Source organism: Pezoporus occidentalis, unplaced genomic scaffold (genome assembly GCF_034315485.1).
Source record: "Pezoporus occidentalis ecotype Australia unplaced genomic scaffold, CSIRO_AGI_Poc_V1 ctg132, whole genome shotgun sequence".
NCBI classification, from domain to species: Eukaryota; Metazoa; Chordata; class Aves; order Psittaciformes; family Psittacidae; genus Pezoporus; species Pezoporus occidentalis.
Genome location: NW_026913126.1, coordinates 510,081 through 526,731, shown reverse-complemented (window position 1 = coordinate 526,731; position 16,651 = coordinate 510,081). Strand labels below are relative to the sequence as shown.

The 16,651-nt window shown below is 37.1% G+C and overlaps 1 protein-coding gene across 4 annotated transcripts in view; it reads left to right on the top strand.

The window, feature by feature from the left end:
* EXOC3 (exocyst complex component 3) overlaps positions 1-16,651 on the top strand; it is a 28,609-nt gene that overhangs the window by 1,797 nt on the left and 10,161 nt on the right. For 2 of the 4 annotated variants that reach the window (XM_062608955.1, XM_062608953.1), the window contains exons 2-6: positions 1,706-1,890; positions 4,946-5,165; positions 7,174-7,855; positions 12,773-12,890; positions 15,580-15,705. In XM_062608955.1, the coding sequence (XP_062464939.1) occupies positions 1,747-1,890; positions 4,946-5,165; positions 7,174-7,855; positions 12,773-12,890; positions 15,580-15,705 (1,290 nt within the window). In that variant the 5' untranslated portion in view covers positions 1,706-1,746. Of the gene's footprint in view, positions 1-1,705; positions 1,891-4,945; positions 5,166-5,905; positions 5,972-7,173; positions 7,856-12,772; positions 12,891-15,579; positions 15,706-16,651 lie in introns of those variants that run through there. The other 2 variants (XM_062608956.1, XM_062608957.1) reach the window with 2 other exon arrangements.

Here is a 16,651-nt window from a genome sequence, read left to right as displayed (position 1 = left end):
ATAGTCTTACATGCTAGCTCTTGGGAAACCTATCTTGGAATCTTTTGATTCCAGTAAGTTCTGAAATGACTAATTGTACTGATGCTGTACTGAGTCTGTCTGGGATGGGGTTAACTTTCTTCATAGCAGCCTTTATGATGCTGTGTTTTTAATCTGTAGCTAAAACAGTGCTGACAACACACCAGCATGTTGGCTATTGCTGAAGGCTGCTTGCCAGTGTCAAGGCTTTTTCTTTTTCCTGCTCTGCCCTCCACTCCCCTTGAGTAAGCTGGGGATGCACAATAGATTGACAGAGAACACAACTGACCCAAACCAGCTGAAGGGAAACTCCCTACTGTTTAATGTCATGCTAAGCAATAAAAGATGGGGTAGAGGAAGAATGGGAGTTCTTTGGCTTCCAGGGTGGTTGTTATTCAGAGACTATTTGGAGCATTAGTTTGCCAATGGGAGGTGGTGAGCAATTGCCTTTGCTTCCCTTGTTGTGTTTTGCTTTTTGCTGGGGGGCAGGAGGTGTTTCCATTTTCCTATCAAACTATCCTCTCAATCCGTGAGTTTTCTTGCTTTTGCTCTTCCAGTTCAGTGCACTTGGCACAGTTATTCATCAGATCACTATTCTGTTGAGATTAAGTGATGTGCTGGATACACGAATGCAGACTGCTTTGAAAGTAGGCATCTACTTTCAAGGAATAATATGGATATGGGAGAGTATAATCTGTAGTTTTAGCAGCAGAACATAAAATATTCTGCTTGATTACAAGACTGAAGACACAGATGGAAAAAAATTGGAAGGAGTGAGGAATTCCAGATGTTTTCCTTGAAGTTCTGTGGGCACCATGTTCTTGCATCTTGGTAACTGGGATCTTGCCTGTTTTCTGTTAGCTAGTGAAGCTTGAGAGAACAGGTGTGGTTTGATGGACAGCAAATTTGATGTTTTCTGCATAGTAGTTTGCATGCATATCTTGACTTCACAGAAATTCTGCTGGAGACTTAGGTGAAATACTTGATTAATTTTTCCTTACATACCTACACCTCTGATGGACTGATACTGTGAGAAAAACTGAAAATAAGAGTAGGAAAAAAAAAATCATCCATCAGAAGTCTAAATGGAAGTGCCTTAGACTTAAGTCTCTGGGTCTGGAGCTTGCACACCTATGTTTCTCTCCACTTCTGGTAGCAAATTTGACCTCTTGCTGCAGGGTGGCTCTGGTTCTCTCAGCTCCATCAGACTCTAGTTCAGGAAGAGTTAGGATTTTTGCTTATACCTGTTAGAAGATTCCTTTTTACTTGTCTTATTCCCCTTGTAATAGGCAAACCTACTCTCTGATCAGACAAAATCTGTTTTTTTTAGAGGAAGATTTGCTGGGGGTTTTGTTGGTGGAGGCTTGTGGGGGGTTTGGTTTGTTTTTTTTTGGTTTTATATTTGTTGTTGGTTTTGGTTTGGTTTCTGTAACTTACAGAGAGCAAGGCAAATGGAAAAATGGTAACAGGAGAGCATTTCAGATAGATAACCTAATGAAACAGAATTGACTGTAAGTGCAATTCTTGTATAATTCTGCTTACTGCTCTGTAATATGGTCTAATGATGCTTCTGTCAAGTTGCACTGTTTTTACTGCCATAGTTCTCCAGTCGTTAACTTTGAAATGACACATAGCCATCAAATGAAAATAAAAATTATTTCTAAATATATATTGTATTTCCTTTCAGTACTGTTAAATTATGAAGGCATTTTGACGTCCTAATCAACAATGGAGGAAACGGATAGGGAAGCAGTTGCAACAGCTGTTCAGAGAGTAGCGGGAATGCTTCAGCGTCCTGATCAGCTGGATAAAGTGGAGCAGTATCGCAGGAGGGAAGCTCGTAAGAAGGCTTCAGTAGAAGCTCGACTCAAGGTACAAACTTTGATAAACCTGGGTATCTGTGATGCAGCATCAATTTACCTTCCTTTACTTCCCCCTTCCCTCCCCTGCTGCTTTTTAATTCCACAGTTTCATCCACATAATTTTAAGCCATGGTTATATATCTTTGATCTGTGTCCAAAACAGAAACTTTGTGTCCTTAAAGTAACACAGCCAAATGCTGTACATCTTAATGAAATTTTATTCAAGCATTTCAAGTGTTCTTATGTCCTGTAACTTCAACAGTTTGGCCATGGACAGCTACCTTCATGGTGTGTAGCTTGTCAGCCACCTAACCTTTACCTTAATGACTGAATACTGAACTTGTAACAAAAAATCAATGGCTGCATCTGAAAAAGGTCAGTCCATGTAGTCTCTAGCTGTTACACGGGTTTATGGAAGATGGCTAAAATCTATGACACTCATGTGGAAGTGTACCCAATGACTCCCTCCTCATTCACATGTGTACATGTGAGTGCATGCAAACACATGCACATACACAGACATAGCCTAAAATATGAGTAAAGTCATTCTATGTTTAGTATCTCTATGTGACTTCTTCTGTCACCAGTACTTATTAGCCAACAGTTATTTTGACCGCTGTCTTAAGTAATTGGAGTAGAGCCTTAGAAGAGTGTTTTGGAAAATATTTTTTTGTTCACAATATAAAAATGTCTGGTATACACTGTATCTAATCTTATACTTCAGAATAAGTCTGTTTATCCCACAAGTATTTAATGGCACTTTCTCTATGGGAGGCTGGATGAAGTAGAAGAGACCCCGTATTCTTCCACAGTGAAAAAAATGTGTTTGCAAATTACATGTTAATTTTTGTCTGTAGCATAGAAACAGAACTTATGCTGATGACTTGGACTGGATTTTTCAGATTTAAGGCAGGAAGCATGTGGTGGGGTGTATTAATAATGGATCAGTTGTTTAGTTACTGTGAGCTATTTATAATACGTGAGTGGTCATTTACTTACTGTATGCTTCTGTTGACAGTGATGAATAAATGTATTTTTGTAAGCTTTGCAAATGCCTAAATCCACTTTATGGCTAGTTTCCATGTTATTTTCACTAAGTTACCTTCAGTCATCTATAGTGGCAAAATATCCCTTAAATGCATTTAGGGTGCATTCCTGAAACAAGTGATGGTGACATAGCACTTTTTCCCATAAGAATTACTATTTTGGATAGGATCAGAAAGATATGTGTTTTGAGCCCTGTTCCTAGGATGGCTTGGCTTTGGTTTTGTTTGGGGTTTTTGGTGGTTTTTTGGTTGGTTGGTACGCTTTGTTGTTTTTTTTTTTTCAATATGGTGAGGGTTGGTCCAGTCTATGATGAATACACATTCTAGGAAGCAAAGTCCACAATCCTAGGGCATGCCTCTCCCCCTTTCCCCACTCCTCACCCCTCCCTGGCTCCATGTGATTAGTAGAACACAAACTGAACATGGGTGGATATCTGGATTTAGAATTTTTCTTGGCCGTTTGTGCTGGTGACTAAGATCAGTGATTGTTTTTGTTGAACATAATAAAGTTCCTGCTAAAGTTAAATAGGTGTAAGTGTGAATATGTCATACTTGAAGCTCTGCCTCAGAAGAAATTGTATTGAACAGTTAATGGTCGTGTGATTTTTAAAGTACCTTATCCTCAGCTTCAAGAGATTGTATTTTGAATATTATCCAGAGTGTTTGAGTATCCTAATTACCTCAGTTCCTGTAGGGGAAAAATGTGTTAATGCAGCAGTTCTGTAAATAGATACTGTATAAAAATGCCTTAGGAGTGCTTAATTGTACTGAGCCTGACAGGAAAATACAGCTTTAGCAATAAAATCAGCATGTCATAATTTGAAAGTACATAAACAGCAATAGTTTAAGAATCACTGCATTTTTCTGGGACTTTCCCAGTACATTTAAAACACAATAAATGTTGTTCATAGTTACCAGGATTTCCTCTTTGGCTTCTAGTATCAGACAAAATGTTCCACGACTGCCTAAACTTTTTGGCCTTAAACGTATGTCAAAAAATGTGTTTTGATCTTAGCAAACCCATTACTATCTTATTTCTTTACTGGTTACATCAAGTCCTTGAGATATGCAACTCTGTTTTCACTGATGTCTTTGGCTTGTATTTGAAGTCTGTTATTTCCAGTTTCATATTCCACTCACCTGATTTTATCTTAGTCACATCTTTTAAAAAACACATACATAAAAAACGTTGTGGATGTGATCTGGTTTCTCTCACTCAGTATGCACTGTAATGCATGCTCTATAAGGTGCCTGGGATGTCGAATGATATTCAGGACTAACAGCTTATTCAACAAGGCTTTATTTCAAGTGTCACCTGTCACAAGAGATACCTATGTCAATAACCTCTCTTTTTCCCAAAATTATGTAATACTTTATTATTGGTGTGGCTGTTGATGTTTCACAATATTGAAATTTTATTCAGTTTTTGGTTTTGTTGTATCTTGACTGAATTCCTTTTGAGTTATTTTGGGGTTTTGCCTTCCGGCATAATAGACCAGAGGGTTTGGTTTTGGTTTTTACAGCATTTTCAGCTGTCAGTCAAATTTTGTTAATTGTTTTAGGAAAATGCTCTGTGAATCTGTACATACCAAGCATTGTGTTGAAACATCTGGATCAGCTTTATTCTGATATCCTTTGAAATTAATTTAAGAAGGAAATGTGAAGAAATCTCATTTTGCCTTCTCATGATCCTGGTTTAACATAGATTTATAATGATCATGATCTATCTACCTATGCTCCTGTGTTAGCTTTGTAGCTGAACCAATTGTGTCTAGGTCCTTGAAAACTAGATAAAACTTCAGAACTTAAAAAGAAAAAAAGAATAAGTACACATGCACAGAGTAAGTTACACATTTCTAGTAAGCTATAACACTACATTTTCAGGTGTGGTTTTTCTCTGAAAATGTTAGGTACAGAAATGAAAATGAATTCCTGAGAAATGCTGAAAATACAAAATGTATCATGATCAATAAGAGTTCCTTCTTTGTCTTCTTCTTTGTCTTCTTCTTTGTATTTAAGGCAGCAATACAGTCACAGTTAGATGGAGTACGAACAGGTTTAAGTCAACTGCACAATGCACTTAATGATGTAAAGGACATTCAGCAGTCTTTGATAGATGTCAATGAGGACTGGAGACAGAGCATCAACACCATAGAAAACCTCAAGGATGTTAAGGATGCCGTAGTGCAACACAGCCAACTGGCAGCTGCTGTAGAAAATCTCAAGAACATATTTTCAGGTAATCTCAAGGTCTTTATATAATCTGTCACATACTGAAGGCACTTTAAAATCATACTAACAGCAGTCAGGTTTTCAAGTAATGTTGAGAACTTTAAACTTTGCTGGAAAAGAGAAATCATCTATGCATCATGTTAAGGGAATTAGCTGGTAACCATTTAATATATATCAAGTCTAAATTGTGCTGTAAGAACTTCCAGTCTAGCCTATCTCATCATCAAACACAAGTCACAAAGAAGTTTCTTGCTAGCAGTCAGTAGCACCAATGACATGTGTAGTATAAAAGACTGAAATATGCAAGTGGCATGTACAGAAAGAACATTCAGAAAGATCTGGAATGTTACCAGTGAGTTGGGCACCTGCAGCAAGCCTGTTGGGTAAAAATAGTTCCAAATGATTTTGAGGAGCAAAAGCTTTGTGCAAGCAAGGTGAAATATGAAAGGGCATGATCTCCAGTCAATGATTCCCTGCAGCCTTTCTCACACAACAGCCTCCAAGGATTTCCATTAATGTTACAAGCCTAAGTATAAACTACCTGAAGTTCAGTTTCAGTCTTTGCTTCAAAACCAGGCATCATAATCACAGAAAGCAACTCATGCATAAAGGAGTTATACATGGGAGACCCTTCTTCCTTGCACCACTGCACAAGCGTGAAGGTTTACAAAATTAAATAAGATGAATATTTTATAATGGGTACTGTAAAGATAAAGAAAATAGGATTACCTCTGTCCTCTTATGCAGCCTTTTTGGTGCACATTCCATTCCATCTTGAATCAGGGTGAATTCCTTGCCAGGACTTTCCTGCTTGTAAGTAATTTTAAGAATGTTTCCCCTATAATGAGGGCTAAACCTATCATACCATTTTGATTTCATTTGAATAGGCTTTTCTTTCCTCTTCTCTGCTTGTAGTAACTCAATGTACCTATAAAGAAAAATTGTTTCCCATTTGTACCACATTGATTTAATTTCTGTAAGAGTGCATCCCACTGCTACAGTACCAAACTGGAATACATTTGGGTGGCTGCTTAAAGAGAGTAATATTTACAGTCAATGCCTAGCATTGCATGTAAGCAACAAAGAACAGCAAGAACAACAAAATCTTGTATGTTACAATGCTGACTTATTTTGGGGATGTTGGTTTTTTTTTGCACTGAATGCAGTTGAGACAATGCCTTTACTGGCATTCTGAGAAGCTTTTAGTGTGAAGCATCTCCTGTTGGAATTCTTAAACAATATAGTTGTTGATAACTTCACTCTGAACAAAACAAGTATTTTATAAACCAAGTTGTTTTCAACATGATTAATGATTGTGTATAAGTGTCTTTTCAGGCCTTTTTTGGGGGACACCAGTTTTATCACTGGCTGTCTTTTTTGCAGTGACCATTTTTCTGTTGAGATTTTTCAGTTATTCTCCCCCCAGGATCCTAACCCTCTTCTCTAGTATTCTTCAAATACTGAAAAACAACAAAGAAAAAGAAAAATCTTATAAAAACTTTAGCAGCATAGGTAATTATCGCTATTCTTACTTTGTGCTTTAGGCAGGCAAAAACTTCCTGCATGAAGGAGGTAAAAATCAGTATTATTTGGTGTAGGTAGCATCAGGGTAAGCAGGGTGACTTTTAGTCAGGCAAGTTAAATGTCTTTTGTAGAAGATACAAGAAAGCTCGTGCTGCAATTTGTTTCATAGTAGATTTTCATGGATTTTTATTTCCTTTTAAGAGGGGGTGAGAGAGGGAGAAAAAAGAGAAAGGAAATAATGTTCTCTTGGCACTGTGATCTTTGTTTAGCGACTGATCAAAGTGGAGCATTTTAATAAGTAATGGATAAAGACATTCAGCATTTACTAACAACTTTTGAGTACTTAACAGTAATTTCCTTTAAATTATTTCAAAATAATTACTAGAGGTGTTCTTCAGCTTGTTTCCTAGTGCTTTTATTGTATTTATCTCTGTATTTTGACTGTGTTGTTTTATTCTATGTTCTTTTCTGCTTCTCTGCCTATCTTTCAGTTCCAGAGATAGTCAGGGAGACCCACGATCTGATTGAGCGAGGGGAACTTCTGCAAGCTCATCGAAAACTGATGGATTTGGAATGTTCTCGTGATAACCTGATGTATGAGCAATATCGCATGGACAGCAAAAACACACATGACATGAACCTCATCCATACATACTTTGGGGATATGCAGAAACTTTCTGAGGAGTTGGCAAAGCAACTTTGGATGGTGGTTCAAAGGTCTCTTGTTACAGTCCGTCGAGATCCAACCTTGCTCGTTTCTGTTGTTAGAATAATTGAGAGGGAAGAGAAAATAGATAGGCGCATGTTAGACCGGAAAAAACAAACTGGGTTCATACCTCCTGGCAGACCAAAGAAGTGGAAAGAGAAGATGTTCAACATTTTGGATAGAACTGTGAGCACACGAATTGAAGGCACTCAAGCAGATACTAGAGAATCTGACAAAATGTGGCTCGTGCGCCATCTAGAAATCATACGTAAATATGTCGTTGATGACCTGCTTGTGGCTAAAACCCTTCTGGATCAATGTTTTCCTCCAAATTATGACATTTTCAACAAATTGCTAGACATGTACCATCAAGCTTTGTCTACCCGCATGCAAGAGCTCGCTGCAGAAGACCTGGAAGCAAATGAGATCGTTAGCCTTCTAACTTGGGTTTTAAATACATACAAAAGGTAAGGTCCCCATCTCTTTTCTGTTAGCAGTAGCTGAGAGTAAGCATGCAAAACACAGTCTATATGCTAATATTTGCGTGTCTGTTAACATATAAGATACCTTTCCTATGGAGACAGGCTGAGAGAGTTAGGTTTGTTCAGCCTGGAGAAGAGAAGGCTCAGGGGATACCTTAGAGCAGCTTCTAGTACCTGAAGCAGGCATACAAGAAATCTGGAGAGGGCGTTATTACAAGGGTGCATAGTGACAATGCAAGGGGAAATGGTTTTAAACTGAAAGAGGGTAAATTTAGGTTAAATATAAAGGAAGAAATTCTTCACTATGAGGGTGGTGAAACACTGGCACAGGTTGCCCAGAGAAGCTGTGTCTGCCCCATCCCTGGCAGTGTTCAAGGCCAGGCTGGATAGGGCATTGAGCAATCTGGTCTAGTGGGAGGTATCTCTGCCTGTGGCAGAAGGATTGAACTAGGTAATCTTTAAAGATCCCTTTCAAGCCAAACAATTCTATGGAGACCATGGGTCACTGGAGCCTGTGGACCCATAAAGTCAGCAATTGGAAAGACTGGGGTGTGTTGAAGTATAAGCATCCGCAACTAGGGTAGGAGCCATAGTGGGGACTGGAACTAGATGGTCTTTAAGATCCCTTCCAGCCCAAACCATTGTATGAGTCTATGCAACCAAAGAGGGCAGTAGTAAAGAACTTGTTCGTTTCATGGTTTTTATGCATTTGCTTCCTGGAAACTGCTCCTTAAAACTTGCTTGCATTTTCTAATGTGATTTTGAGCTGTTTTGTACGCTTAAAGTTTTAATGCCTTTGAAGTTTTAAGGTTAAAGACCTGCTTGAAGCTACCATTACCTTGTATTTGTATGCCAGTACTGGGAAAGAGCAGAAGAAACTGAGAGCTTGTGTGTGAAATAGAATTGTTGTTGGCCACAGCGCCAGAAGATCTGTATGGTTAACAACTTTCTATTGTTCCTTCTTACAGAGGCTGGGACTGTTTCAGTGTTGTTTCATTGATGTTAAATGGAAAGAATGTAGTAACTTCCTTCAGGTTTTCTCTCAGAACTGTGTAGCGATTTGCTTATTTAGAAGAATTTCTGCTCACAGGTTTTCTCTTAAACTCTTTTGTATTGTGCAATTTGAGGGATTTTTGTTTTCATCGTCCAAGTAGAAACAGCTCAAAAGGCAACTGTTTAGTTTCTGCTGGCATATAGTTACTAGAGCAACTGATTTGTTTGGGGAAAAAGTGATGCTAGCCTTTCTGTGGCTCATGGCTTTGATCCTGTTCTTGGGAGCTGGCACTCACCCAGAATCCGTGCTGTGTACACTTTTGCTGCCTTCAATTGTTCAATCTCACTGATTCAACAAATTGCATGCTTAATAGGTAATAATATGATAATAGCATATAGGGAATAGGCAGGAGATAAGGCTGTTTATAGAAATTGTACAGAACAGTATTAAGATTCATTTTGTGTTCAGTACTCTTTGTAATCCTTGCTCTACTCTGTGAAGTTCTGGTTTTTTAATCTTTGCAAGGAACAATAAGGAGCACCCACTAAGGCATACTTGCATACCTGTGCAGAATGTATGAAACATGAAGCTACTAATAAAGAGCTGAGTTCATTGGCCTGTTCTTTGTTAATAGAAGGCCAGAGGAATAACTCCATAGCGAATGAAAATCAGGAACATGTGAATCCTTCTACCTATGGGGATGTGGCCTCAGTAGAAATTCTGCTCCCAGGTTCTTCACAGCACTGAGGTTGACATTCCAGTAAGGCAATTCTTGGTCTTAAAATTGACCTTCTACCTTCCCCCAGAAAGCAGAGCAGATTGCAACGGAATTAGATGATTCGGAGCTAAATCTCTCTCAATATCTGTTCTGTCATACAAAGAGGGAGCAAAGCCAGCATTTTAACTGTTTACAAAGCAAAAAAACCCAAAAGGGATTGCTCCTACAGCAGGCTGTGTGGCTCATAGCACCTGATGGTATTGTCTTGTAAAGGCAGTGAAACAGTAAGAGTAGGTGCAGTGCAAGATACCTGAGAATGCACTTCTCCCTTGTGTCTTCATGTAATAAGTGTGATGGAAATTAGAGGAAATATCTCAGGAAAAAGAAATGAGACTTTGAGTTTCTTCCCTTTAAAATAAAAAAAAAGAGGGCAGCACAATAATTGTATTCTTATAGATTACAGTAAACTGTTATAAAGAGGTTGATATTTAGCTTTTGTCTATGTTTGTAGTGGACAGTGGAAGAAGGAATAGTCTCAGGAATGTGGAAAAGTGCTGAAGCGGAATATTTGCAGAGCTTACCAAATCTCAGTTGCTGGACATGTCTTATAGCTATAGAAAATGTATTGTGTGTTATGTTTATATGTCATGGTTAAGGTGTGAAGGAGGGTGGCCTATGTGACACCATGAGAATTGTTTCTGTGACATGCTTTTACCTGCACAAAAAAAAAGGTTTTAAGCTGCTCTTACATTCCTTGTTCACTTCTGTGGAGCACTGAATGGTAGAAGCTAGTTTTGTCCTTTCTAATCTTTCTCTACTTCCATTAAATGTAACCGAATGTTAGAGGGAACATAAGTATTTGTATTTGCATATTCCAGCTGCACTTCAAAGCCAGCTGAGAAAATACTAGTTAAGAGAAGCAGTATTGAGGGTGTCTTTTTTGTGTAATGAACTGGTAAGGAAGTCATGCATTACTTCTGTTTACAGTATTTCCAAGAGAGGTGTTTTAAAGGTGTCCTATTTTTTCCCCACGAGAACTTGTCTTAGAATCTGTTTTTAGAACTGTATTCAGCTCTCAGCTGAGAAGTGATGCTGCATGTGGAAAAATAGCCTTTAATATTTGAGTGGGTTGTAGTTTTACTGTGCTAGATGTATTTGGCTTTCATATTTAAATCAATGAGAGCTTTGGAAACATATTGCTATTACTAAGTCTTTACCAGGTTGGGACCAGGACTCTACCTGGTCTAAAATCCAGGCATTTAGGGGAAAAAAATAAAGTCTTGTAAGATACTAATGCCCGTATTTTTTTAACAGCATTTTGTCAGATACTGATCAAGTGTTGACAAAACTGGTGAGGGTTCACAAATATTGCTATGGGCATTGCCAACAATCTCACTCTCAGGAAGAACAAAGGAAATAGTACTATGCATCTAAGTGGATGTTGTCTCTGGATCAAGTACCTCTTTTTACAAGGCAGAGCAGGACTGGGAGCAAGCTTGACACAGGAGGCAGAATAGAAGCTTTTAAAATGTTAGTTTCCAGATAGTACGATTCTGAATTTTCAACTTTACAATAAACTGTGTTTGTTGTTTTTTGTTTTTGTTTTTTTGAAGGGAAGTAAAGTAACTCTTCCCTATAATTAAAAGCCTCCTAACACTTCTAAGAGCATTGCCAATCACTTCCTTTCCCCCAGATGTTGAGTTGTTGCAAACAGGAAAGAGAACTTGTGGTAATGTATAGTAAGAATTTTTGTCTCTGGTGGCTAGAGGTAGAAGCCTGTTTGGGACTTCACTTGATAAGCTTTGAGAAAGATTTAATGTCTCTGAGGCCTTTTGAAGTAGGGAATGATAATATAATGAGGGTAGAAATAACTTCCTATATGGCACAGTGCCAGAGACAGCTTCTCACAATTCCCCTGAACAAGCTTAGAGCAGGTCCTGCTATTATGTGTATTCTTTATGTAAACAGCAAGAGAACAGAGTTCAGTTTTCTAGATGGCTTGAGCCATGTAAAATATCTTCAGTCTCTTTTCCTACAGGCTCAGGAAGAAGCTACAAATGTAAAGTGTTCAGTTGCAATAGCTTTTATAGTTTCAAATGCTGAAATGTTGGGTTTTTTTAGCAGTTAAGCATTGTATGGGGATTTTTTTTAGTGCTTTGACATTTTTTTTTTCATGACATGGAAGCACCACTACGCTCGCCTACTGCATGTACCCAGAGCACTTTAACTTGCAGAAATACACAAACTAAACACTTGTTTAAGATTTCTTTTTTAATTTGCTATTTGTTTTTTATAGTTGCCGCTACAAATATAGAATTTGTGGCTTCCTTCTCCAAGCACACTAAAAATGGAATGTGGAACAATTTATGTGTTATGATTGAATGTACTTCCATCAACAGTTAATAATGCATTCTCTAAAGAGTGTGGTTTAGAGTGATTGTTTTTTAAAGCATAAAATATTAAAAGCTCTTGCTATGTCGTGTTTTGGCATAGCTTTGGGTTTTTTCGGTTACACACGCAACTCATTATACAATCTTATATAGATGCAAAATATCGCTTTAATGAAATGCGCTTTTGATTTGGCATGTGAGGTGCCTCTTCCTTTTAGGGGTATTCTCTACCAATACAGGAAAGAGATTTTCTTTCAATGTATTTTAGCTTTGATACAGATGTGATACAAGTAGCAAAGCAGAAGCTTTTTTTGAGAAACTTGAGGGGAGGATTTGGTACTTTTCACTGATCTTTCCCATTCTAAAGTTCAGAATGTGTAAATTATCTGTCATTACCTCTTAAACTTAAAACACATGTAAAATTGGCCCCTATTAAGAGCCCACAGGTTGAACCAGTTGGCTTTTACTCAGTCTCAAGCAGTTGCTTATTCTCATACGTAAAAGTTAGAAACACATGAAAGGGATGAATTTTTAAAATGCCTGTAATATGTGTTTTTAATATATGCTGGGCTATAGCTTTTGCGTCCTGTTCTTTCTATTACATAGTTTTACTTACATTCCCTGTAAATGCAGTTATTGTTGCAGTTACTATTAAGAACTCTCTGAAATGTGTAGCTATTGGAAAACTGCCCATTACAGTGGTCGTGCAAAAAAAGCTGATTAGTTTTTAACTTTTTACCAAATTTTTTTTACTAATCTGTAATGTCTCTTTTTGTTTGCTTGTTTTTTTTTAAACTCAGTACAGAGATGATGGGAAATTCAGAACTGTCTCCTGAAGTTGATGTGAATTCTCTGGATGCTCTGATTTCACAAAATGTGGTAGACCAGCTTCTCAGCAAGTACATGTCGACACTTACTGTGAGTAATGATTATGCAAAAATAAGTTTAGATGCGTTTATGGCAGCATTAGCGCCTTGGTGCTGCTCTTCCATCAGAGGAAACTAATGTGTCAAATGTGAACTTGGTATAGCTACTTTTATAGATTTTCATGTGCTATGTCTGTTTATAAAATTGTATTCTGGTGACTTTATAGATTTAAATCATGCCATTTCAAGGAATAATTGTGCTTTACAGACTGTATTTATCATAGCTTATTAGAAAGGAGTTATTCATACATGTAAATTCATAGCTATAATATGTTAGGTATTATTATACTGAAAAGCCATTGAATGCAGTTGGTCCCTATAGTAACCATGTCAACATTTAATACAGATGTGATCTTTTCAAGGTAATCAGGATATTCATGTTTGCCAGGCTGATTCTTTTAACAGTCTTTTTCCCTTCAAGCCTGTGAACTGCATGAGCATGATTTCCTTTTGTGGATGCCATTTTAAGTACATCTTAACGAAGAAGAAATGTCTTTAGATTTATCCTAAGCATCACTGGAAATTGGCCAACTGCACGGCAAAAGAATCAGTACATGTTTGTCAGGTTTTTAGATGTATTTTTCTTTGGAGATTAGGGTAGTTGGAACTTTGGACTTACTGTTTGTACATTGTTCAATTGAATTCCTCCTCCTCCTAAGTTTAGGAACTCTGCCAAGCAGAGGAGGGAAATTTTTCTACTCCTTTGGATGTGCCAGCTGCTAAAATATGTCCAGCAACAGCAACTACTTGGCCTTGGTATCACAGTAATATGAACCAATCTTGTTATGTCTCACGGAAGTTGCCAGTAGAGGCTCTACTTCACATTAGCTTTATTAGGACTTTCATGTAAGTTTATTTTTCTGCACTTACCTTTAGGACAAAAAACATTGGTTTGTTTTCTCAGGCTACTTTTGGCTTGACTCAGGAAATGCCTTTGAATTCATTTCATCCCCTGCTAAGATGAAAAAAATATACTTACATTGGTTGTTCAGTAATGTTTTTTCCCTACTTACTGGAAAATATAGAATACTTGTATTTATAATCTATAAATAAATTAAAGCAAAGCCACTGTGCTGTTAAACGGAGTGGTTTTCTTTTGCTAGTTTTGATTTTTTGGCTGCATCTTCTTTTTAAGGCAGAAAATACTGAAACTGCTGACTTGTTTCGCAGGATTCAGCCTGATCTAATTTTCACTTCATTTCTTTAGATGTTTCATTTAAAACTGTTTTTAAACAAAACATAACTAGTTTGGTTTGGGTAAATGAAAGTATTTCCTAATTGTAACTATCAAGTATTGATGTTTAAGTCAATAAAAATGGCTCATTTTCATAAGAAATAAAATGCTAATAGGTATTAACAGATTTCTAATATATTATTTTTTTCCCTAAGCGCCTCAGCTTTAGAAAGTTCTTGTTAATGATGATCTTAAGGTAAAAACTGTTGATGCCCCTTGGGCTTCTGGCTTAAAGATTAACTGCTTTGTTAGTCATATCTCATCAGAGCAGTTCCATGCTTATGAGGAAGAATGTACCTCATTTTACATAACTGAAGGTGGTACTATGTATACTTTGCAGGTACAGCACTTGACAGGCCACTCACTGTCATTTAAAAAAAGGAGGAAACTAGAGGTCTGCATTTGGTCAGCAGCGTTCCTTGTGCAGGAAAACTGTTTTCAGTTTCTTCCTTTATCCTATCTGCTGATAGGAGTTTTGACCAAAATATACTGATTTAATACATTTGAAAATGTTAGCATTAAAAACATACCTCTATTAAACTGTTTTTTTTTCCCATTTCTGTACATACCTGCTGGTCCTATTTAATTTTGTGTGGTGTGGCACATTAATATACCTGTTATACATTAGAAAGAATTATGACCCTCTACGAGGGGTTTTGACTAAATGTGAATAAAGCAGAAAAGAATCAGACACCTTCAAACCTTTGAAAATATAAGGATAATTATTTTAGACAGAAATCAAAGAATCCAATTACATGTTTAGCAAACATGTTGGTCTTTACTGCCTACTCTAGCAAATATGTCCATGGTATCTGTGTGATGTAGCTGATCACAAAACTGGCTTAATCTAGTTCTAACCAGTTGTTATTAATGTCTGTTTGCTGTATACTGTGCTGGTCAGATGGGAGGAGAGCCAGCTGTTTTATCTCCATCACAGTTTTCTGCACCACTTATGTTCCAAGAAATACAACCTATTTAATCTAATCCTGGGGTTTTGTCCCCAGCAGTAACAAGCATCAGTTTCCTAAAATGTATGTAAAGGAACTACAAGCAGATACCTGTTAAATTTCCTACATTAAGTATTATCCCAGGTTTTTCAGCTCTTGAAAATTTCAGTTTGAAACCTAAAACCTGATGCTTAATGAATGCTTCCAAAGTTAATAAACATGTTGATTCTGCCTAACTGACTTGCTCTTTGTGTTAGGACTACTCCCCTTCCAGTGTGCCTAAGAACTGCATCACTGGTTTGCCAGTACTAACCTTTTTTTTACTGCAAATTCCAATTTGTCTATGTTACCTGTATCTTGTAGTGATTACAAGAGTGAGCAACATTATCTGCTACTATATACTATGCGTTACGTAAATGACTGCTCTTCCAAATATTGTAGTGGGATTTTTTTTTTTGTTAAATTATAAATCTTTTTCTTGGTTGCTTTATTTAATGTAGTCTAACATCATTGGCTGGCTGCGAAAAGCACTGGAGACAGATAAAAAAGACTGGATAAAAGAAACTGAACCAGAAGCAGATCAAGATGGGTACTATCAGACGACACTCCCAGCTATTGTTTTTCAGGTATAAGAAAAATTGATTATTCTAGACAATCTGCAGAAGCGGTATATGAATTTGGGGCAGAGAGATGAGAGGGTGGAAACCAAGCTGTTTGGAATGATGTTGGGTTTATTCCTATTGAAGTATAGGTTTTCTCCTCTAGAGTTGTTAATTGGAGGGGTTGGGTTTTTTGAATGTTTATTTGCCTTCTTCACTTTAACAGTTAGAGTTAGTTCTTTTTGTGTGTAGATTAGAAACACATTTTTCCAAACCTATTTTGTTTATATTTATTTAACTGCTTTTACTTGGGTCTCTTCATGCAAATTTGTAGTATAAGCTGACCAGATAAGATGTTTGATAGTTAGTAGAATATTGCTTGTTAATATGCTGCTGAGTTTGTTAGGCATGTATTTGTTCCTATAATTTTTTTGTCATACAAACATCTTAATACTGGAAAAAAAAAGCACTGTTGGAGATCAAAAATGTTGCTGTTTAAACACTACTTCAGTTAATGTTAATGCCTGTCCAAATTATGAAATAGCCTCAAAACAGAAAGGATAAGGCTATTTCTAAGATTTAAAAATAAAAAATAAAGCCATACAAAAAAACAAAAAACTGCACCACCCTGTTGGTAGTAGAAAGCTAGTAGTCAGCTTATTATGCTCATTTTCTGATTTTTCTTTACAAATACTGTTAGGTACCTTCAATGAAAGATAGATGTTTTCTTCTTCCTGCAATTGTTTTACACTTTCTTTCTTTCCTTTCTTTTTCTGTGTTTTTTGCTACATTTGTTCTCATTTATATTAGTGCCAAGGTTGACTTCATCTAATCCTTTTTGGAAAGTGTGTGATGCCAAAGAAACTGGTGGCTGATTGGATAGTGTGCTGTCAGAGGTTGCAGTGCTGAGATTCATGTAACAGTGAAACTTTCAAAATCATCTGGGCATGAGAGCAGCTCACGTTTCCAGCTG